This window comes from Mauremys reevesii, linkage group 8 (genome assembly GCF_016161935.1).
Source record: "Mauremys reevesii isolate NIE-2019 linkage group 8, ASM1616193v1, whole genome shotgun sequence".
NCBI classification, from domain to species: Eukaryota; Metazoa; Chordata; order Testudines; family Geoemydidae; genus Mauremys; species Mauremys reevesii.
In genome coordinates this window covers 80,406,414-80,430,871 of record NC_052630.1, presented here as the reverse complement: position 1 = coordinate 80,430,871, position 24,458 = coordinate 80,406,414, and the positions used below count along the sequence as shown (strand labels likewise).

The following is a 24,458-nucleotide window of genomic DNA, read 5'->3' as shown; positions in this document are numbered from 1 at the left end:
AATTGCTTGGACACAATTTAGACAATGTATGATCCCCATTATGTGAATCAGGTTTTGAAAAATGGCATAATCTTGCCATTTATCCCTCAGCCAAACCCTCTCCTCACTGCATCAGCTGCGAACACAACTCCCAGCAGAAAACTCCACTTATTTGTCTATTCTGCCAGGGTCACTTCTGCCAGGGTCACGTGATTTGGATCAGCAGGCCTTTTCCATATAAGGAAGCCTTTTCACCCTCCAGGAAGGATATATTCGGAGCCAGTACTGACATCAGCTTTACGTAACACAAGTTATGCCACAGTAATAAAAAGTCAACTGAGCATATTCCCTACAATTACATCCTAAAACTACCCTATCCTCTCTGGTCTTTATAAACCTCCAAACCAAAATAAGCTGGATGGTGGTGTTGGGGAGGAAAGAATTTTCAAAAGTTTTCTACAATGCAAACCCTGTTTCTAATACTTAATATAACTGCAACATCTAACAGATGCTCAGCTATTATTACAATGTGATCTGAGTGACGTGACTCCCGTTTTGAAACTTAAATTAGGATTATTAAATTACTACTAAACTACTGAATCAGTTAAAGGCAAATAAAGTTTAGATACAAAATAAATTTTATGTACAAGGGGGACATTTCCCTTAGTTGCTCTTCGCTCCTTTTTTTTTTTTTTAAACATGCTGTATAATTATTCTTTACCAATAACCACATTGCATGGATGAGAGGAGTTATTGATACATTTTACTATTTACAGTAATGCGTGATTAAGAACAGTACATCTCAGAAGCCACCAGACAAAAGAAATACTGAAGGTAAGCTAGGAATTGAGTTTTCTGGCTTTGAAGGAAACTTCATGTAAACAATAGCTATTCTCCCCCCCCCCCGCCTCCAATATTAAACTTCAACCATCATGAAAATATTTGATTTCATGTTTCTCTTGACCCAAAGTAATTATGACCTGTTCTTTCTTAAACTTTTTAAAAAGGATAACAATATATTACATTTCTTATTCAATGAATGCTTTCATAACTTGTGGATTAAAAACACAAGAACAGAAACATTTACTGGTTTACTTACAGTACTTTGCATTTAAAGTATAGCAATACCTTTCCTTTGGCAAGGACCTCAACACATTCTTTTCTGGTTAAGCAAACATTTACCTCAAAGAGGCTAAAGTAATTCACATGCCACAATACACTTTCCATTATCTCATGTTTTAGACAAAACAGCTTTAGTCTCAGTTTGGCATAGCATAAAACCTTTGTACGTTAAACTATTTTATGATTGTAAATTATTAAAGTGTTAGATCACTGAACCACAGTTTGGTTTTTTTAAAGTAAATTTTATTGGCGATAGACAGCAAGAGTTACAGAAAGTATATAGAAGTTTAGTTGTTTTTTTTTTACAGTGCAAATACTTGCAAATATAAAGTGAGCACTGTATGCTTTGTATTCTGTGTTGTAATTGAAATCAATATATTTGAAAATGTAGAAAACAGCCAAAAATATTTAAATAAAATGGTATTCTGTTTAACAGTGTGATTAATCATGATTAATTTTTTTTTAAATCACTGACAGCCCCACTGACAACAAATGTCAGCAAGGGGTGCATCTGAACTGGTATGGAACACTGCTGAACTGCATGTGTAGACAGGAACAAACAACATTCAGTACTGTTTCAGAAACTGTGGTTAAAGCCTGCTGTTATAAACAAAGCTTCATTATCTGGCACCGTATTCAATCTCCCTGCCTATCCCATCATGTTCCCCTGTCCCCACAGACACCCCACATCCACATTCTCTACTAGCTCTCCCTTCATTGTTCTGGCCACCCGTTGTATTCACTTCTGCATATTCCCGACTTCTCCTACACACCTCTCTGATTCCCTGCCTTTACTCCCCACCCTGGGGGGCATGGATCAACGTTCATGTCACACTCTCCATCAGTACCCAGCCTGGGCCAAGGAAGCTAATGATCCAATCAGCAGACCAAATTCGGTAATGATTCCTGGTTACATGCCACCTGAGGCACATTGCGCATATGCTAAGATGGTGACTCTCCACCATGGGTCATTCTTTGCCCCACACATTGCATTGTTTCCCCTCCTCCCTCTTCTGCCTAGATCTCACATGATGAATAAGCTGAGGGAAGCCTAGATTCTGTCCCACTGAGTACAGCTTCACTACCACCTGGTAAAGGCTGTTGGCAGATGGCTGCCAACTTGGCGGGGGGGGCTGCTTGTAGTTTTAGCTCTGTCGGGACAATGGTAGATAGTAGCCATTTTGGTAAGGGCAATCACAAGCTGGTAAGCCTAACTTCAGTACCAGCAGTCATGGGATAAGAGGGGAAATCCTCTTATGGATCAGTAACTGGTTAAAGACAGGAAACAAAGGGTAGGAATAAATAGTCAGTTTTCAGAATGGAGAGAGGTAAATAGCAGGTCCCACAGGGATCTGTAATGGGACCAGTGCTGTTCAACATATTTATAAATGGTCAAGACAAAGGAGTGAACAGCGAGGTGGCAAAGTTTGCAGATGATAACTATCTTGAGTAATTTTGTACGTCCAAAGCTGACTGTGAAGAATTACAAAGAGATCTCACTAAACTCTGTGACTGGGCAACAAAATTGCTATTGAAATTCAATGTTGATAAATGCAAATGCAAAGTAATGCACATTGGAAAACATAATTCCAACTATCCATACAAAATGATGGAGTTTAAATTAGCGATTACCACTCAAGAAAGAGATCTTGGAGTCACTGTGGCTAGATCTCTGAAAACATCTGCACGATGTAAAGTGGCAGTAAAAAAGCTAACAGAATGTTAGGAACCATTAGGAAAGGGACTGATAATAAGACAGTAAATACCATAATGCCAATATATAAACCCATGGTATGCTCACATCTTGAATACTTTTGCAGTTTTGGTCACCCCATCTCCAAGAAAAGATACATTAGAAATGGAAAAGGTACAGAGAAAGGAAACAAAAATTATTAAGGTTGTGATCAGCTTCCATATGAAGAGAGTTTAAAAAGACTGGGTCTATTTAGCTTGGAAAAGAGACAACGGAGGGTGGATATGATTGAAGTGTACAAAATAAATAAAGAAATGTTATTTGCCCCTTCAAGTAAGACAACAACCAGGGTCACCCAATAACAACAGGCAACAAGTTTAAACAAACAAAGGGAAGTACTTCCTCACACAATGCACAGTCAACCTGTGGAACTCATAGCTAGGGATATTGTGAAGGTGAAAACTATAATGGGGTTCAAAAAAGAATTAGATAAGTTCATGGAGGATAGGTCCATTAATGGCTATTAGCCAGGATGGTCAGGGACGCAACCCCATGCTCTTGGTATCCATAAGTCTCTGACTGCCAGATTCTGGGACTGGACAGCAGGGGATAATTGCCCTTTCCTGCTCATTCCCTTTGAGCCATCTGGCACTGGCCACTGTCAGAAGACAGGAAACTGGGCCAGATGGACCATTGGTCTGAACCCATATGGCCATTCTTATGTTCTTATGGCTGGCAGCTTTCAGAGGGTCCCAGCAAAATGATCTCTTGGCAGGAAGCTGTGAGTGTGGAGAGGATGAGAGCAGGGCATTCTGTCTGCTGCGCTGGACCCTCTGGCATTTCCAGGTGGCTTATGTGCTCTGTGATGGTAAAAAGGCTATGGAACAGGGCATTGCTTACATGGGGTTGGTTTGGAGCACCTTCTCCAAGGTGCTGGAGTGTGAATACCCAAGGAGAAGAGGGTTGCATGGGAGTCCATAGGGTGTGCAAAGACATCCATTCTTTTAACTAACAGATTGTTGCCCTTCACACTAGCCTGAACCTCTTTGGGAAACCCAGAGGATTAGAATTATGAAACCTGTATCATGAAAACTGAAGTCACCACAGATCTGTGTCCATGACATCAACTGAAGCTTGGAGGCTGACCTGGCTGTCAGCTGATCCTTGTCAATGATGTCTTGAAATTGTAGTTTGAGTTACTGTGGAAGTTTTGTTGGTAAACTCAGATAATTTGTTGTAATTAATAATGTTGTATTTAGAAATCAATGCCTGATAATTTGCAACGCAAAACTGTAGACTAGTGGAGGAGAAATTTTCTTCCAAAGAAGTCTACTTTTTGGCATCCTTGTTGGAAGGAACAGAATTAGGCTGTCTCAGTCTGATGCACTCAGTGACAGTCTGAACTACCAGAGATTTGGCGTGTGTGTGTGAAAACAAATATTCCACCCCCTTAGATGGTACACCTTTTAAGGGTTGGGGCACAGATGGCTGGGGTATGCAGACTGTCTTGATGGACTCCAATATAGCTTCATTGATCAGAAGTGATACTTTGATAGGGACTGCAGTTTGGAAGATGCCCAACATTTGTCAGTGGAGTCCTGGATTTCCTCCAGGGGAATCTGGAGTGACTCCCTAATGCTCCCCAGGAGGTCTTGAGATTGGCAGAAATTGTTGGGTAGCAATGAATAGCCTCAGAGCTGCTATCTCAGCCTCTAGCTCATCATAGGAGTATGAATATCCAGATTCCACTGGCATAGCTGTTGGCACCATATACCTCAGCTAGTGGACAATACTGTAAAATGGGGCAATGATGTTGTGGATATCTACCTAGAGACCACTGATTCCACCAGTATCAGTGACTGGGTTGGAATACAGAGCCAAGTCCTCAAGCATAGCAACCAGGGTCTGATGGGTGGGTAATGGGAAGGGCTTCTGCCTTTTGGTTGGGCAGATGGCGCTGAATTAGGCTGGAAAGTGAATATCACTACTATCAAGTATTTCTTCCTGTACCGTTGGTGCAGCTGGTAATCCTTCCCTTCTTTTTCTTGCTGGTGCCAGGTTGTGTTTTGTTTTTTTTAAATATCAGGGTTGGAAGGGACCTCAAGAGGTCATCTAGTCCAACCCCCTGCTCAAAGCAGGACCAATTCACAGACAGATTTTTGCCTCAGATCCCTAAATGGCCCCCTCAAGGATTGAACTCACAACCGTGGGTTTAGCAGGCCAATGCTCAAACCACTGAGCTATCCTTCCCACCCATGTCCTTCCCCTTCCATGACCAGCAGTTTTGGGGCAGCTCTTGCAGTTCAGATCCATGCTCTCTGTGAGCCCCTGACACATCCGTACCAGGGTGCAGAGTCTCATTAGATTTGGAGGGTGCAGGGAAGGCAGTCATCTTCTTGGAACCCTTAGGAGAAGATTTCGCCTGCTTCTTACAAGAGTGTTTCTCCTTACCCTCCTGCCATTGACTATTAAGAGTCCTTGGGCCTGGTCTCTGATGGCCCAAAGCCAGGGTGCGTCTGGCTAGCAGGGGTGTTAACATGTACCTCCAGCTGATGTACAGGGTGTATGTGTGAAGATCAGCCGATCCAGGGTCGGACTGGGCTTTCATAGACCACTCTATCAAGTGTCTTCAGAACTGGAATTCATGGGATTGCTGGATTCAGGGTGGAAAGGAACAACCAATATTGCATTTGGAGGAAATGTGGGATTCTCCAAAGCAATATAATCCCGAATCATGAGGGTTACTCACTGGGATGATCTGGGGGCACGCCCTGCAGGACATGAAGCCTGGAATTTTAAGCATACTGAGAACCAAATGGTGGTGGTGTAAAAGAGGGGGAAACCCCCCAGACAGCAAAATACTACCTACCTATTAGTAAAACTACTGTAACTATACAAAGGGTACACTATTTACAGAAAAAACACACACCTAGATTAGAAGCAGGAAGGTTAGTGAAGCTATGGACAATGAGGGGTAGAAGAGTAGAAAGGAACTGGGGAGGTAGTCATCCTAACCTGTGACAAGGTTTGCATACCCCGCACTAGGCAAGAAAGGGTGGTGGAAGTCCTACTCTGGGTGGTGGAAGTCCCACCCCACAAACCATGCTGGGCATGCTCCAACTGCTGCCTCAGTATAAAATGGAGCAGCCCAGCTCATTTTAGGCTGACCACAGAGGAGGGAGGATGCTTGGTGGAGGCTCCAGCATCTGACTGTGGGAACCAGAGTTCCCATGGACCAGACCAGAGACCTTTTGCCTATGGCCGAACAACCAGAGTCGGAATCCCAGAGCGCTACCTACACCAAGGAGCTTGCAGATCCTGATGACGTACAGAACCCGGCTTCAGGAGACACAGTAGGAAGTGGCCCAGGGAGGCAGAGTGAGTGGTATCTCCCATCTGATGAAGATCAGCATGTTGTGGTAGGGTCCCTGTTGACTGGATGGTGACCACACTCGCTGCTGACAGGGCCCTGAACCGAGACCCAGTGGAGGGGGTCCCCCTACCCCAGCTATCACCCCTACGGTGGCGGCCCCTGACTTTGGCCATTAGGCCACACAGTCCTTATCCCTAGGGAAGCCATACTGACTCTGGCTATTAAGCTGCACAGCCCTGATCCCCAAGGACAGCTGTATAGACTGATTACTAGGTCACGCTGCCCTGAACACAAGAGCAGCCATATTGATTTTGGCTATTAGGCCACACAGCCCTTATCCCTATGGCAGCCATACTGACTCCAGCCATTGGGCTGTGTTGCTCTCAGCCTAGGGACAGTCAGGTAGGCTGTAACCGTGGTGGTACCACAACCCCAAAAGGGGACGGGTGTGCATACTTCCTCTAATGCCGTCTGTTCGGAACACGAAGATGTGCAGGAGCAGACCAGGGGACACTTCTAGTGAAAAAAATTTGTGGTATGCTCACCCACATTGGAATACCCACCCATGGAGACTACCACTCAAAGAAGAATCTACAGTTTTGCGCCCTGCAACCATTCTTCCATCTCCCAGGAAGACAAAAATATCCAACCTCCTTCTGTAGACAGTAACATTACATTTGTTTAGGCTATTGCAATAAGACCCCCTCCACTGGAGCCTACAGCTATCATCTCAGTGGTATAACTGCCTGCACTGGTTCAAACAACAGGAAATTCCCTGCTAAGATCAGGTCTCCCCCTACATCATCCACAGGAACTCTGATTTTGTGTTGCAATCTCAGATTAAAGATAAAACTTAAATTCTCATGCGATTTCTGGAACTCATAGAACTCTAGTTGTAGGACAGAAAACTGTCATATCGGAAACAATCTTTGATCAGATAAATCATAACATTTACAAAAATAAACAGAATGCAAATAGTTCACACTTCTAAAAAATTTTCTTGCACTAACCATCACATTTGATCATTACCCAGATTTTAAGATGGTAGTCCTGAAGCAAAGCCCTCTCCCCCCATAATATTTTGAGATCGAGCTTCCCTAAATGGAAACAGAGGTATTATTAGTATAATTAAGACACAATAGATTGATGGCATGAGACACTACAATTTTGGACCCCATCTTAGAATCGTTATTCAGGCAAATTCCCAATAACTTCTGGGAAGTAAATGGAATTTTCCTGACAAAAGACTGCAGGATTTTACCCTTTTCTGGATGCCTATATTTTCCTCAAAGAGAGCACTTACAAGATCTCTCCTAAGCACTCATTCTGAAGTGCTGTAGCACAGCAAAGATAATAACTAACAGATGGTCTTTCATTCCTAAGTGGTGAATAAACCCTTTGTGTGGTTATGATTTGGTGAACATGGAAGTAGTGAAATACACTTCTGAATTAGATGAGAGAGGAAAATTTATTTTTGGATTGGGAATACATTTTTCCTTGAAACTACATAAAATTCTTTAGCTTTGTATTTACAAGTTCTGTCAAAATTTTAAATGCACAAATTTTAAGAATATCAATCTGAACTCTGAAGAACTAGGAAAAAAGTAAATCTTTAAAAGGAACACTCCCACCATGAAACTACCTTTTGATTAACATCCCTTCCCCATAAACTTAACTTTAACACAAATACATAAACCTGTTTTTAAATTGAACAATACTTTTTGAAAAGTGAAAGTAAGTTCAAGGCAATTAAGTTTACAAATGAAAATGTAATTTACACTAATATTTAAAAATATATTGGCATCACCTTTAATTCAGTAGTTTATTTCATTACAGATTTGTGAACCTCTACTTTGTGAGCATTTTTAGGCTGTATCTACACTAGTCTCTCTCTAAACTTTCCCCCTTGCTGTTAACACATGTACAGATCTACCTGTGCTAATACTGTTGAGTGTAGAGTCCAGCTCTGGCATTAGCAGGATGCGATTAATGGCCCTGCAAACTTGCATCAACACGATTCCAACGGTCGACTTTCCCACTCCAAACTGGTTCCCGACCGATCGGTAGCTGTCTGGAGTTGCCAGCTTCCAGATTGCAATAGCCACCTGCTTCTCCACCGTCAGGGCAGCTCTCAATCTCGTGTCCTTGCGCCGCAGGGTGGGGGCGAGCTCAGCACACAGTCCCATGAAAGTGGCTTTTCTCATCCAAAAGTTCTGTAGCCACTGATCGTCATCCCAGACTTCCATAACGATGTGATCCCACCACTCAGTGCTTGTTTCCCGAGCCCAAAAGCGGCGTTCCACGGTGCTGAGCATTTCCGTGAATGCCAGAAGCAATTTAGTGTCATACACGTCAGGCGACTTGCTATCATCATCTGACTCCTCGTCACTTTGGATCTTAAGGACTAGCTCAACTGCCAAATGTGATGTGCTGGCAAGAATTGTCAGCATACTCCTCAGCAGTTCGGGCTCCATTTCCTACAGAAATCGCGCTGCACAGAAACCGTTGAGAGACTCAAGATGGCGCCAAACGTGGACGGAAAAACAGGGATAGCTGGGATGTGAAGCGATGCATCACGGGGTGTTGGGACAGGAAGCAGAATGACCCGCCCCCTCCGCCCCCTTCCCACAACCCACGGCTCCAAAATGGCACCAAAATGGGACAAGGTGCTCTGTGGTATAGCTGCCCATAATGCTCCACTCCCAACACCGCTGCAAATGCTGCAAATGTGGCCACACTGCAGCGCTGGTAGCTGTCAATGTGGCCACACTCCAGTGCTTTCCCTACACAGCTGTACGAAGACAGCTGTAACTCCCAGTGCTGCACATCTGCAAGTGTAGCCAAACCCTCAGTGACTGTAAGGAAAGCATAATGAAAAGTGGTCATGTACAGAGCAGGAGGAAGTGTTAGGTCAAATTTCATTTATATCTTAATTAATGGAAGTAAACAGCACATTAATGGAATCTGCAGATGCTACAAAATTGAGAGATTTATTCCTTGTAAGTGGGGAAGGATTTTACAAATAGGCATTTTATGGGGATGTGGGTGGGACAGTAATGTTGTAAAACTTGTTTCAGAAGTAGAGACAGCTTTTAAGTTGTAGGTCAGACACAGACTGTCATTTAAGATTCCTAGTTAGCGGATTCTTACGTACAAAGTAAGCATTATTGCCTGGCTAGCAATATTTTTGGAAATATTAGCACAAGGAAGGATATAGATTTATAGACTTTAAGGCCAGAAGGGACAACTGTAGTCTGATTTCCTGCATAACACAGGCCACAGAATTTCACCCAATTATTCCTGAAGTGGAGGGAATTATTCTTACGAGAATATTATCAAGCCCAGCAAATTGTAGTTTTAACTCGTCTATATTTTAGAAAAACATCCAATCTCAATTAAAAGACTTAAAATGATGACAAATTTACCACTTCTCTTGGTAATCTGTACCAATGATTAATTACTCTCACTGTTACGAAGTTGCATTTTTTTCTAGTTTATATTTTTCTAACTGCAACTTCTAACCACTGGATCTCATTATGTCTGTCTGCTAGACTAAAGAGTTCTCTAGGTATCTTTCTACTTGTGCAGGTACTTCTTTCATCGTGTGACCCAGCTGGCAAGCCTAGGGCACGGCGGAGAAAGGCACAAGGTATTCTACTCGATCTCCAATTAGAGCAGCAGTTTCACAGGGACTATCGCTGGCACTGTATAGAGCAGGCCTAACACACCCTGAATTCAGTCCAGAGGAGATAAATCCAACCCTGACAGTGCAGAATCCTTACTCCACCCTTCACCAGTGTCCAATCCCAATCCAAAACTAAGCTCCAGAACATGGATGTAAACATACAGTATCTTTAAAACAACTGCAAAGGCAGTTTTCTTTGCACCAAACTCTACTTTGTGACAGAAAGAAGATAAAAAGCTGATGCAATAGCCATTGGCTAATCCAGTGTAATGAAATGTGACATAGAATAAAAGATATCTGGAAACACTAACACAAGACCTTTAATGTACTGTAGACAGAATGATGTTCCAGTTAAGAGGACTTATTACTTCCTCACATTCACTACTTTTGACATGCGTTTTCCCCACTCCCTCTATTTTAGACTGGTACAGCTTATCTTGCCTAAAACTTAAATCTTGACTCCGTATTGTTACTCATCGGTCTTAGGCTTTTACAGCTTATCTGTGTAAGAGGCTCATTGCCATACACTTGCCAATAAGGGGTTACTAACCCTTTGAGGAAAGGGAAAAAATATAAATAAAAAAAAAAAAACAAGCTCCTTTCCTGGCAAACAAGCAGGAAGGTCAAGTCCCTCCTTGGTGGGGGACAAACAGTCCTAGTTCCCTTCTGTCAGTAAGAGATAAACAGAGGGATTCCCCTTTGGCAGGGTCAGAAGGAAACAATGTTGGTTCTGCTTTCTAACAGGAACATAAAAGGCTCCCTTTTCAAGTCTGCCCTTGTGACAGAAGGGACAGCCAAGAGACCATTTTTCACAGCAGTCTGGCTTCACTGAACAATCTTGTGTGTTCTCTGCTCAGTTGTGAGCAAGCTCGACTTCTTTCTTCCAGAAGCCCTTGCCCCCAAACCAACCCTGCTTTATGGAAACATCTTAATATGGCCCAGTTGAAGACTCTTCTTGCCAAACCTAGCAGCCAATGAAACCTTTATGAATCAAGGCAGAATCTCTTCTCTCACCCCTAAAGGGATTTACCAGATGGATGCTGGCCATATATACTACATCACATGCCTTTTATTTACATGCCCCTCAGATCGGGGCATGTAAACACTCCTAGCTGACCAGATAGGCAGGAGGTAAGCCATGACTAATGTTAAATGGATGATTATATTCTCTCATCCTCCACCTCTTCCTCTATACTCCTTTCCCCATGTTTGTAGCTTTTGTGCAGTATTAGCACAGTAAGGCCCTGACTCCTTGACTGAGGTCCTTAGGTGCAGTAATACAATTAAAAAGAGTCCATTAAATCCAACGGAATTCACTATTGGGTACTAAATGCTGTTTTGTGAAACTGTCTCCAGGTTTAAAACAATTACTCCTGAGAAAACGACTTATTGCTCAAGATAGCAAGAAGGACATGTTCTATCCAGACTGGAATTATTTATAAAAGTTTCTCAAAGGTCAAGTAAGCGATTATGAACATTCAACTTGGCATACTAAAGATTCAGATCATACGCATTTGTTACTGTTAGCAATGACTATATTTCTGCTTTCCATTTGTGTTGTGTAATACAAGGTTTTAGTAAAGAACATTAAGTGAATAGGAATGAAAATTGACAATCATTACAGTAAAAAACTTACAAGTTCTGGAAACTGCTGCTCCCTATTGTTTTTAATCAGTTGAAAAATTCAAGCTAACTATTACTAAAAGGAGCAGACAGACTGATACTCCCAAGAAGAAAGGGAAAGCAGAACTTTAGTTGGATACCGAATGGTTGGAGTTGCTGACAACAGTTAAGGCTGGAGATGGACTGATCAGGAGATTTAAAAGATATGTCAAGCTATAATGTCATTGCTATGTAAATAGTAAAATGCTTCATGTACCAACATGGCATCTAATGACCTTGCTAAACCAGTGTAAAAGCCATTAAGTATAGAATATTTATACTAATGGGAAATTAAGAACTGGCACAGGATAAGAAAACCCTTAACTAACTCCAGAAGATAAGAATCATCTCTCTGAAGTCAACAACTTTTAATTATTTAAGCTAAAGACTTTGAGTTATTTAATTTAAAAAGACATTTGAAGACTAAAACTTTTGTATAAACAGGTGTGTTTGGGATTTTTGAAAACAGAAATTCATTTTCTGTCAAACAAAAAAAAATTGAAAGAATTTCTCTGAAACTGGCTGAATGAAGAGAGTTAAAACTAACTTTAAAAATTATCTGGATCTTTCCTACCACAAAAACAAAGGCAATTAAAGAAATGTTGCATATTCATTAAGCAGACTGTACATTCAGGAGCTGAAAATGTCAACTAAGCTAACCCCGAAGGCATGAAGCAGTGACCTTTGAATCTAAACAACCCTGCAAGAGGTGTGTTTTCCTATAATTCAATGGAAATAGGAAGGGGATGGGTATAAAAAGCTCTGAAGTGAGCACTCCTCACTTGCACACTCTGGTACCAAGCTCAAACACATCACTGCCACAGACAGTAATAAAAACCATTTAAGAAAGATGACTCAAGAAAAATCTCCAAGACTTCAACTTGGATTGGTGAGATGAAGTTACCTAAAACACTGCCAACGGATGAAAATTTAAAACTACTGTCATGATTTTGATGGAATGTTGAAATGCTGTTGTAATTTAAGACTAACAGTTTCTCCTGTTCATCACCAAGTGGTTAGAAGACCATGTACTTCTTGAGAGGAGATGGGCTAAACATTGGTAAACAGAGAAATAGTGGAATGTAACTGGCCTTAAGAGTCTTAATATTCATAACTGGCTCATTAAATGCTGCTTCTAAGTAACAAATTTAAATGTTTTCCTTGATTTCATAGGGTTTAGCTAAAACTGCCTACTTTGCCAACTATAAACTGGTTAATTATTTAATAATAACCAACAGGTTCACCAGCCTTGAAACAGAATTCTTTAGCCTATCTATAAACACTGTTAGCTGCCTAACATCATAGTAAGGGATGGATTCACAATAATTTTGGAAAATAATTTACCTTGGTCTTAACTTACCAAGAGAGAAGAGCCCACAGAGGGGTTCACTCTCAAGGGTAGAATCTCTGTTAAAGCTCTCTCCAGAAAGATATACAGAAGAAATTGAAATGGTCGCTAGTTTATCACTTGTATTGTGTCATTTGTGTTGTTTTGTTTAAAGTTTTCTTTTCCTTTCTTTGATAATAAAATAGCCCTGGTTAATAATTGTGATTATTTTGCTTGGTCCTGATCAGAATACTATTTTTGTTTATACCACATCTTACACTCCAAGACAATTTTCTGAAGGTGAAGTGGCACATTGAATAAATACACAATTAAAGCAAATGGATTTTTATAATTAGGAGATGAAGTCAACTTCCATTTACATTTGATTTTAATTTTAACCTATCGTGTCTACTTGTGACACCTACAATTACTTTAACTGGAAGGTTAGAGAAAGAAAGGCTCCCTATTTTTATCAGTTTGTCTTTTTAGACAATAACCCTATTTGGATACAAACTGTGCTTTCTTTCATATTTGTACAGATCATAGCGCATGGCAGGTGCACTCAAATACATAAATAAAAACTAATAAGTCAATATCAACATTTACAACTGTCATAACTATAAAGGGAAGGGTAACAACCCTCCTTTATACAATACTATAAAATCCCTCCTGGCCAGAGGCACCAAAATCCTTTTACCTGTAAAGGGTTAAGAAGCTCAGGTAACCTGGCTGACACCTGACCCAAATGACCAATAAGGGGACAAGATACTTTCAAATCGTGGGGGTGGGGAGAGCTTTTGTTTGTGCTCTTTGTTTTGGTGGTGTTCGCTTTTGGGACTAAGAGGGACCAGACATCAATCCATGTTCTCCAAATCTTTCTGAGCAAATCTCCCATATTTCAAACTTGTAAGTAACAGCCAGGCAAGGCGTGTTAGTTTATCTGTGTTTTCTCAACTTGTGAATGTTCCCTTTGTTAGAGGGAGGTTTATCCCTGTTTTGTTGTAACTTTGAAACTAAGGCTAGAGGGGGTTCCTCTGGGCTCTTTGAATCTGATTACCCTGTAAAGTTATTTTCCATCCTGATTTTACAGAGATGATTTTTACATTTTCTTTTTAATAAAATCCTTCTTTTAAGAACCGGACTGAGTTTTCTATTGTCCAAAGACCCAGGGGTTTGGGTCTCTGATCACCTTGTAACCAATTAGTTAGGATATTATTCTCAAGCCTCCCCAGGAAAGGGGGTGTAAGGGTTTAGGGGGATATTTTGGGGGAAGAGGAACTCCAAGTGGTCTTTTCCCTGTTTCTTGTTAAATCACTTGGTGGTGGCAGCATATCAGGTTTTAACCTAAGCTGGTAGAAATAAGCTTAGGGGGCTTTCATGCGGGTCCCCACATCAGTACCCTAGAGTTCAGAGTAGGGAAGGAACCCTGACAACAACAAAGTGCATTTCAGCACAATCACTATTACAGGATACATACTATCTTTAAGTGATAGAGGAATGTACATCAAGCTTTTTAAATTTGTCAAGGAGTTGGTTTTCGTGATATTAATAGCAAAGAGCATGATATTAGCAGAATCTAAAGCGACTTTAATCCCAAGATATTTAAAAAAAAACCAGTAGGCCACAGAGGAAAATTCTCTCTGGGCATGGAAATAAGAGTTTACCAAACAAATAACTCCTACTTCTGCCAGCTGATCTTGACAGGAAAGTGCTCTAAAATTACTAACATCCAGCATTCTGGGAAGCAACTGTTTTGGATCAGCTAAAGCAAAATAAGTGGTCACCAGCATAAGAGATGACATTTAGAAGAGAAGCACTTGCAATACTTGTTTAATGGATTTTTCTTCCTCACTATCCACTACAATTGAGTAAGCTAGGATGGCTGTGTTTTCCATTTGCTTGGTGAATGTCACTCACTGCAGCTAGCAAGAGGCAATCTGATGGTGGGTGTTGATGTTTTAAGGTTTCTTAAAGCACTGAAATATGAGTTGCACCAGGACAAAATGTACAGACCCCATCCTTGGAGCCCTTTGAAAGTGTGAACTCCACTGAAGTCAATGGAAGCTTTGCATTAGGAACACCTGTAGGACATAACCTGATTTCACTCAGTATTCCTGTACCGTTCAAGGAACTGATCCAAAAACTCACTGAAGTTAATGGAAGGCTTCTAGGCCTTTAAAGCCAGATTTTAAATCACACTATGCACCTATCTGCATCTTTACGTGCCTAAATACCTTTTAAAATCTGGCTCTTGGTGTTATATTAAAATTAACTCCATGACAGTTTATTCTGAAAAAATATATTAATAATGAGTCATGAACAGTTAACAGGCTAGGAAGAAAATTAACTTATGAAAGGATCCTTGTTGAGTTTCAAAAAGACAGTCTGTTAGAAAAAATATTTCTTGCAAAACAAATTTGTCCTAGTCAGTATTAACTCAACAGGAGAATATTATATGAATGATTTAACAGTAGCCTCATCATGCAATATTTGTATTGGTATAAATGCATGTAAACTGCATGTCTTTGTTTATTAATCTGATGCAACTATTCTGATCATCAATTTAGTTACAGTGAACATCAAGTTCTTTGCTTAACAAAGGCAAATCTGGCAGCACTCTCAGGAAAATGAGAAGGTGTATTTCCCAAACTAGACTGTATAATTTGGCAGTTGCGTTTTTCCTTCCCTTAGTGGAAAAAGCAATAATCTTACCACATGAAGTCACTTTGAAGGCATCCCAAATAAAGGATTAAACACAGTAAGGGCATTAATTTATTTTGAAGAAAGAAAATATTATTTTATAAAAGAATTTAGAAGAGTGCAAAAATCATCCAACGGGATCAGTTACACCTCCCCTGGAATAGTTTCACCCCATAACAAAACTTAGACAAACTGAATACTGCATACCAGGTGATAGGGGTTAACATCTCCAGATGGAAAACTTAATTTTTAGCAATCCATCCAAAAGCAGATTTTCCCAAACCAACAAGAAGAGAGCTGTGGATTTCAGAGTAAAAAGGAGCACTTCTGTGTCTATATAACATTGGAGTTACCAATCCTCCCTCTAAATTAACTACAGTTACCTTAAAAAGGATCTTGATAGTGGCCTATCAAGGGTCTAGTAGTCACACACTACAATTCTAGGTAATGGTGGGAGGGTGTGCTTTGAGTCACTCAACCAAAGCTGCTCCAAATGATTCAGGAGTAATACCAACACATAATGAAAGAAAGCCTGGCAAAGTCCTCCTCAACCAAGATAGGCTCCCATATTATGTGCACTTCAGGAAGAAGAATGTCACTATCTAACATAGAAAGGAGTCAATGGAAAGCAAGCAAGCTTCATATTGTTCAACAGCTAACCAGTCTATCTGTGCCCTAGTAGTGTTAGCTAACTGTTGTTTAACTTCCCTAGCTGAGGCTCTCATGTTTTAAGTAAAAACATGTAGTAGCTGGCAAATATAAATATTCCCCTGAGAAAAATATATTTAAAGATAGTATTTTGTAAATGACATTCAAATTAAAATGGCTGTTACACGGTGAGCCATAGAATGAAACAGTCAAAATTAAACCACAAACTCCTGTTCTATAAACATTTTCAGGAAATAGTGAAATCCTCTTGCAAGATGCTTATCTTAAAACTAGGAGCCTAATGTTTTATAGCCTATAATAATCCTATTTAGTTCTCTGGAACACCACTGCATTCCATTAATGCAGTGGTTCTCAACCTATTTACCATTGTGGACTGCATATGCTCTCTGTGTTATGTGGGTCACATACATATGGATATATACTACTATCTGTATGGTGCTAAGGATGTCACATGGGCTACAGCTGTGCGCTGATAGGGCCCTAAACTGAGAACCACTGCTTTAATGATACATAACTGCAATTATGAGGAGCACGGTCTTAAAAGACTCTGGACTAAAATCTTACATCCAATTTGACAATGTATAGTTTTAAAGTCCTCCTATTAGCTAATCATTTTAATAAGGTGTTTTGAGAATCCTAGATAATATAATATTCATATGAACTTAAAGGCTGGGGGGCAGTATACTGGTACTTTCCTCCAGCAATCCGCTACTCAGTGGTAAAAGGGTCCCTTTCACACAGCTGGGTCATTGCTCTGCCTGATCTTAGACAATGTGAGCAGAGCAGAGCACTGGTGGATTATGGCGTACTCTTTGTACTTATAGCCGCAGAGTGAAACAGCAGTATATCCAAGGCTGGCTCTAGGGTTTTTGCTGCCCCAAGCAGCAAAAAAAAAAGCAAGCTGCGATCACAATCGCGATCTGCAGCTCTACTTTGGCGGGAATTTGGCAGCTGGTCCTTCGCTCCAAGAGGGAGTGAGAGACCCGCCGCCGAATTGCCGCCCAAGACCCCGATATGCCGCCCTTCCCCTTGGCTGCCCCAAGCAGCTGCTTGCTGGGCTGGTGCCTGGAGCCGGCCCTGGGTATATCAAAGTGTACTACAGAACTTTTAGGCATGGCAGCAGGGCCCACACAGCCACTTAGTGGGCAGCAGCTTAGAGCACTGTAGATTTACACCCTGGCTTGCTGTGCACTAGATCTCCATACAGACAAGCCCATATTATTAAGAAGAACCTGGCCTGCACAATAGAGGAAAAGCTGTTAACACTACCCTTACTAATATAGGGCAGCAACATGGTGGTGGGGGAAAGACGTGGTCAGGAGGAATGCAAAGGGGGAGGAAGTTAGAGCAAAGATCAGCATTCAACTTCCTTGCTGCACCCAAAACTGCACTAAAAACAAGCATATCTGTTTTAACAGAACTGAAACTGATATATTTGCTAAGTGTTGATATTTTAAAAGGGATGCCATCAGCTTTAAATCTATCACCTAAAAACAGTTACCTGCTTGAGTTCCTCACCAAATTTTTGGTGTTTTACAATCACATTTTCCTTTTAAAAATATTTTGCTTCCTTTTTCTGTGTGTAAGAACCACACAAAAACTGAAGATTACTGACTGCACAAAACGTGTTTATAAATGCAGTTAATCTAAGGAAGATTTTTCTAACAGTCTTCTTTGTAATCATAAAAAGTGAAGATTTCAGACAAAAGAGCAATTCTGATGTTGCTGACTGCTCTTAAATTCTCCTGTAATACTCAACTTCAACCAGAATTTTAGTCTTTCCTTTAAAGCACTGGGTTTCCTATTAGAATGTTGCCTTTTAGACACTACTGTGGAACCACATCTTAGGTCTACCTTTGGTCTTGGTTAGTAGGTTTAGGCTATTTTTCCTAAAGCTATGGTAAGTTAATCAAGCACAGAACAAGTTTTAATTTCTAGTCACGTTCCACGAGAGGAATACATAATTATACCCAGGATTCAGCAAGGTACTTATATACTCACATTAAACATGTAAATAATCCCATTCATTTTGCTGAATATCTGGACATACAAGATGAAGATCAACCTTAAGGGTTTTTAATTTCTTTTAAATTCACTACATCTTCTATCTGAAGATCCAAAAGAGCTTCACAAACCATTAATGAATTTTAGCTCAATTCCTCTGTGAACTAAGAAAAATATAATGCCCATTTTATAGAAGGAGAAACTGAGAAGAGATTGTGTGACTTGCTGACAGGCACGAAAACTTTCCATGATAGAGCAGGTAAAAGAACATACACTTTTGGATTCCAAGTCACATACTTTATAAAGCTGATCCTCCCCTCCTAATCAAATGTATTATACTAGTTTATAGAAAGAATGCCTACATGACCAAAAAAAAAAAAAACCACAACCCAAACCAAATGCAGCAGCAAGTCTCAGTTCAGTGGTGGCAGGCAACGTGTGCACAAAAAAGGAAGGGAATAAGATAGGCTGCAATCATAATAAGTAAAGTTTTCAACTACATGTTTGTTTTTGGAGCTCTTGACACCCCCCCCCCCCAACCAATCAGCAGAGAGCAGAAAAGCCCAAATAAACATAATTTAAAATGGGAAATTTTTCAAAAAAATACTACTATCAGAAAGGTAATTTTATAAAGTTAGTCAATTTTTATAAAAAGTAGAAGCTGACAAAGTCTCCTTAATGTATTAAATCCTGAAGTGGAAATCAGCTCATTTTATGCAAAAAGAAAAACTGCTAGCTGACAACTATCTTGTAGCCAATGTTACAGTTATTGAGAAACAAGTATCAGAAGAAGAAAAAGTTAATTTGTAAAGTTTCATTTTTTCCATTCAAATCCAGAGTATATTCTACACTCACTCTTGCACAGAGTTTACAATGAAATTAATTACAGGGAAATAGGATTTCTCGTAACTTCATTAATGTTTTTCTTTAATAGTGGTATGTCATGTTCCAGGGAACAAGTTAAATGACATTAAGTTTGTTACATTTGAAGAAAGGAATGCAGTTTAGAAATCTTAACTAGAAATTACTGGTCAACCACAACAAACTATGATATTAAAAGTACGTAGTCTTTTCAGTAACAATGGCAGCTGGGTGGAGTGTTCTAAATGGTGCTTATGATATGTGTAGAATTATTTCTTTAGCTATTTGCACAGTTTTTATTTTGATGGTATAAAACAAATTTTGTCCAGAGCTAATATAATAAAGAATAAAATTATATTAAAGTTTAGGTTCAAGAAGCTTAAATCTTGAGTCCAAAAACACCAAAATGTGAAATCTGACCAGTTAATAATGTTAAGAAAGCATCATGTGGCACAGTAAATTCAACTTAATTTTACAGATGTCTCAGTAAACTTTATCTTGATTTTAACTACAATTTTTTTGTAATTTCATGTTGCAAAACAGAAGGAATTTAATCAGAGAGTAGAGACACATTATCCTTTATCACAGCACCACTAGAGACTAGGAAATACGTTCAACAAGTAATCTCTCTAAAAAATACACAAACAGCCTACATACAGAAAAAAATATATCCCTTACCTGACAGAATTATGTTGCCTGTTTTCTATTTTCATTAAAATTTGCACATCTGACTGAGGAGACATTGTATATATTTTTAATCTGGGAAGAAAAAAAACCAGATGAAAGCTAAACAAATCACATTAAAGAAAAGGTCTAAATCACTTGTTACCATTAAGAGATTTACAAACTTTTAGAAGCCTACAACCAAACCAGCCTTCCTGTCAATGTAAATACAGGTTTGTCACTATCTAGAATTTTAAGGCAGTCTATGAATCAGAGCTTGGATTGCAAATGTGTTTCTCTACTTTCTCCAGATAAGGCATTAACACTACCATTATTTAAATTAATTCTTTTGATTTTTTAATCATTTCAATTGCATCATCAGCCAATTTCTTTGAGCGCTGCTAGTTTAAATTCAATGACTTTAGAATAATACAAATGTAGGGCTGGCAGGGACCAAGTAAACTAGATCATCCCTGACAGGTGTTTCTCAAACTTGTTTTTAAAAGCATCCAATGATGGGGATTCCATGACCTCCCTTGGAAGCCTATTCCACAGCTTAACTACCCCTTATAGTCAGAAAGCTTTTCCTTATATCTAACCTAAATCTCAATTGATGCAGATTAAGCCCATTACTTCTTGTCCTACCTTCAGTGGACATGGAGAACAAGCGATTACAATAACCCTTAACATACTGGAAGACTTATCAGGTCTCCCCTCAGTCTTCCTGTCTCAAGACTAAACACGCCCTCCTTTTTTAACTTTTCCCTCATAGGTCAGTTTTCTAAACCTTTTATCACTTTTCTTGATCTCCTCTGGACTCTTTCCAATTTGTCCACATCTTTCCTAAACTGTGGTGCCCAGAACTGGACACAGTACTCCAGCTGGGGCATTACCAGTGCTAAGTAGAGCAGGACAATTACCTCCTGTGTCTTACGTACTACACTCCTGTTAATTCACTCAAGAAACATATTAGCCTTTTTTGCAGCTGCAGTACATTGACAACTCTTACAGTTTGTGGTCCACTATAACCCCCAGCTCCTTTTCAGCAGTACCACCACCTAGAAAGTTATTCCCCATTTTGTAGCTGCGAATTTGATTTTTTCCTTCTTAACTGAAGTAATTTGCACTTGCCTTTATTGACTTTCATCACAATGAATTCAGACCAATTCTCCAATTTGTCAAGGTCATTTTGAATTTTAAACCTGTCCGTCAAAGCGCTTGGAACTCCTCCTGGGTTGGTGTGATCTGCAAATTCTATCAGCATACTCTCTACTCCATTATCCAAGTCATTAATGAAAATATTGACTAGTATCAGACCCAGGATTGAACCCTGTGGGACTCCACTAGACACACCCTCCCAATTTGATAGCAAACCATTGATAACTCTTTAAGTACAGTCTTTCAGCCAGTTGTGCATCCACCTTACAGTAATTTCATCTAGATTACATTTCCCTAGTTTGCTCTGAGAATGTCATGTGGAACAGTGTCAAAAGCCTTACTAAAATCAAGGTATCTACTGCTTCCCCCCATCCACTACGTCAATCGTATCAAGAAAGGAAATGAGATTGGTTTGTCATTATTTATTTTTGACAAATCCATGCTGACTATTCCTTATAATCCTATTATCCTTCAGGTCCTTATAAACTGATTGTTTAATAAATTTGCACCAGTATCTTTCCAGGTACTAAAGTTAGGCTGGCTGGTTTATAATTCCCTGGGTCCTCCTGGTTCCCCTTTTAAAAGACAGGTACTATGTATCCCTTCTCCACTCTTCTGGGACCTCTCCTGTCCTCCAGGAGTTCTCAAAGATAATTGCTAATGGCTCCACGATTGCTTCAGCGAGATCCTTAAGTACCCTAGGATGAATTTCATCAGGCCCTGCTGACTTGAATACATCTAATCTATCCAAATGTTCTTTAACCTGTTCTTTCGGCTTATGTTTCTTTGCCTTGGTTGTTAATATTGTGTGGAGTATCTGCTCACCATTAACCTTTTTAGTGAAGACTGAAGCAAAATAGGCATTAAGCACTTCAGCTTTCTTGATGTCATCTGTTATTAGCTCTCATTCTCCAATAAACAAAGGACCTACACTTTCCTTTGTCCTTTTCTTGCTCCTAATGTATTTAAAGAACCTCTTCTTATTGCCTTTTATGTCCCTTGCCACGTCTAACTCATTTTTTGTGCCTTGTGCTGTTCTTTTGTATTCCTCCTTATCAATATCGCTATGTTTCCACTTTTTGTAGGATTCCCTTTTAATTTTCAGGTCATTCTTCTGATCTTTCCTTTGCATCGGAATAATTTACAGTTGTGCCTTCAATATTGTCTCCTTGAGAAATCACCACTGTCCTGAACTCCCTTTTCCCTTAGATTTTCTTCCCATGGGACCTTATCTACCAGTTCTCTGAGTTTGTTAAAGTCTGCTTTTTGAAGTCCTTATTCACCTACTCACTCCTTCCTTTCTTTAGAATCATGACATTTACCTAATTTAATTTCAGTCAATAAGTATTAATGAGGTAGCTTTCCTCATGAAGATGGCGAGTGCACTATTAGCTAGGAATCCAATTCTGAATGGCTAAAGTGGAAAACTGACAGTTTGACAGAATTTATTTGAATAGTTTGGTTATTTTAAAATCAGTTCAGTAAAATTACTAATGGTTTTTAATACATACCTTTGACGAATAACAGGATCTGATTCTTCAGGATCAAGGTAAGGTTTAAGGATTTCACCTAGCATTTTATCATCGGGCACCCTTTGGCCAAAAAGATAAAAATGCAGTTTATTAAGTATTGTTCAAAAAGAAATATTAAAGCAATTTTAAGGAAATGATATTTCCATATTTAAATTGATATAACACCAGCAGGTAACATCTGGAAACGGTGCAATGTGCATCAACATAGCACAAGCTAGCAATGGATATTATCAGCCCCAGCACACAGAGTATGTCTATGCTGCAATTAAAAACCTACGGCTGTCCCGTGTCAATTGGGCCTTGTAGAGATCTGGCTAAGGGGCTGTTTAACTGCAGTGTAGATGTTTGGGCTCAGGCTGGACCCTGGGCTCTAGGACCCTGAGTGGGGAGGGTCCCAGAGCTCAGACTCCAGCCTGTGCATCTACACCACAGTTAAACAGCCCAGTGAACCTGAGGCAGCTGGTGCAGGCCAATCATGGGTGTCTAACTGCAACACAGACATACTCTCATTCAACATTAGGATTTAGCTGGCACCTGCAGGAAGGAATCAGAGACCCTATCTCTTATCCTTCCCCATGTGTGCAGCTGGAAAAGCAACTTCCAGTCCTTGCAGCCCTGAGAACAAGTGGAGAGGGCCTACTTCTGAGCTTTCCTACCCCAAATAGGCATGGGGAGAGAAGTAGTAGTTTTTGTTTGTTAAGGAGAGTTGCTGTTTTTCTGCTTTCCTAAAGGCACCTTCCAAGGAGGGTGTTTGTAGCATCTGCTACAAAGGCAATATTGCTTTCTTTCCATCCTCTCTGGTGTGGGAGAGGATTTCCTGCAGGGAGCGGGATTTTCTCTGAAGATCAAGGAAAACATTGGGAGTATGCAAAGCTCCTCTATATTAGCATGCTGATGCATGTGGACAGCAAGCATTAAGAGGCATATACAAGGCTGCTCTATTTACAGAAGATTAGTAAATAAAACAAGTTTTTAAATTAGAGAAATTCAATCTGAAAACAGACTTCAGTGTTATGCTTCTAAGATGATAGAAACAAAACTAGTATTTTAAAAAAAGTGATTTAACCTGAAGTGTCCCCTTTGTAACGCCCCACCCCTCCCCACCCCCGAAAGAAAACAACAACTCTTTATCTTGAGTCTTATTACCACATACAAAGGGATGGCTAAGAAACTAACCAAATAGTCTTATAAAACTAGTTTGCTATAATTAACTACAGACATCTGCTTTTCACAATCTCAGGTACCTTTTTACTGTGTATTCAGCATGACTGTGAGGAAATATGAGCTTCAAATGCCAGTAGAACTTTTGCTCCCTAAAAAGAAAGAGAAAAAAAAACCACACACTAATATCTCAGGAGGTATTATTTGTATCATGGTAGGGCCTAGAGACCTCTACCAAGATGGGGTACAGCAAATAGTAAGAGACAGTCTCTGCCCCAAAGAGGTTACCATCCACATAAACACAGAGGGGAAAAAAGTATTATTAAACCCATACTATATATGGGAAATTGAGGCACCAAGAGATTAAGCAATCTACAGGAAGGTCAGAAAGGAAAGCTGTGGTAGATTCAGGAACTGAACCCAGCTCTCCTGAGTCCCTGTCCAGTTCCTTAATTAGAAGCTCCTTCCCTTCCTCTCTTGCCGACATAGTTAATTATAGAGCAGTTTTTATTAGGTATTTGGAAGCAGAAATTACCTACTGCAACATGGTTCAAAGTAAGACACATTCTTTATGGGAGGCAGTCAGACCTTCCTGACAGCCCTGGGCTGGGACTTGGGAGACCTGGGCTCTATTCTTGGTTTTGCCACTAGCCTGCTAGGTGACCCTGGGCAAGTCTCTTCACTTCTATGCGCCACAGTTTTCCCATCTGTAAAACGGGGAGACAGACACTGACCATCTTTGTAAAGTCCTCTGTGATCTACTGATGAACAGCACTATATAAGAGCTAGGTATTATTATGCAGCTGCTCTTTCTAGTTTAGAATTTCACACACAGCACATATAGTTAAGGTGAGGATAAACTGAAGCAG

At 40.0% G+C, this 24,458-nt stretch overlaps 1 protein-coding gene across 3 annotated transcripts in view; it reads right to left on the bottom strand.

Annotated features, from left to right (window-relative positions):
- ZNHIT6 (zinc finger HIT-type containing 6) overlaps positions 1 to 24,458 on the bottom strand; it is a 55,526-nt gene that overhangs the window by 11,760 nt on the left and 19,308 nt on the right. For all 3 annotated transcript variants that reach the window (XM_039484096.1, XM_039484095.1, XM_039484097.1), the window contains exons 6-8: positions 23,673 to 23,741; positions 22,408 to 22,488; positions 19,754 to 19,834 (exon numbers count right to left, since the gene is read on the bottom strand). In XM_039484096.1, the coding sequence (XP_039340030.1) occupies positions 19,754 to 19,834; positions 22,408 to 22,488; positions 23,673 to 23,741 (231 nt within the window). The remainder of the gene's footprint in view (positions 1 to 19,753; positions 19,835 to 22,407; positions 22,489 to 23,672; positions 23,742 to 24,458) is intronic.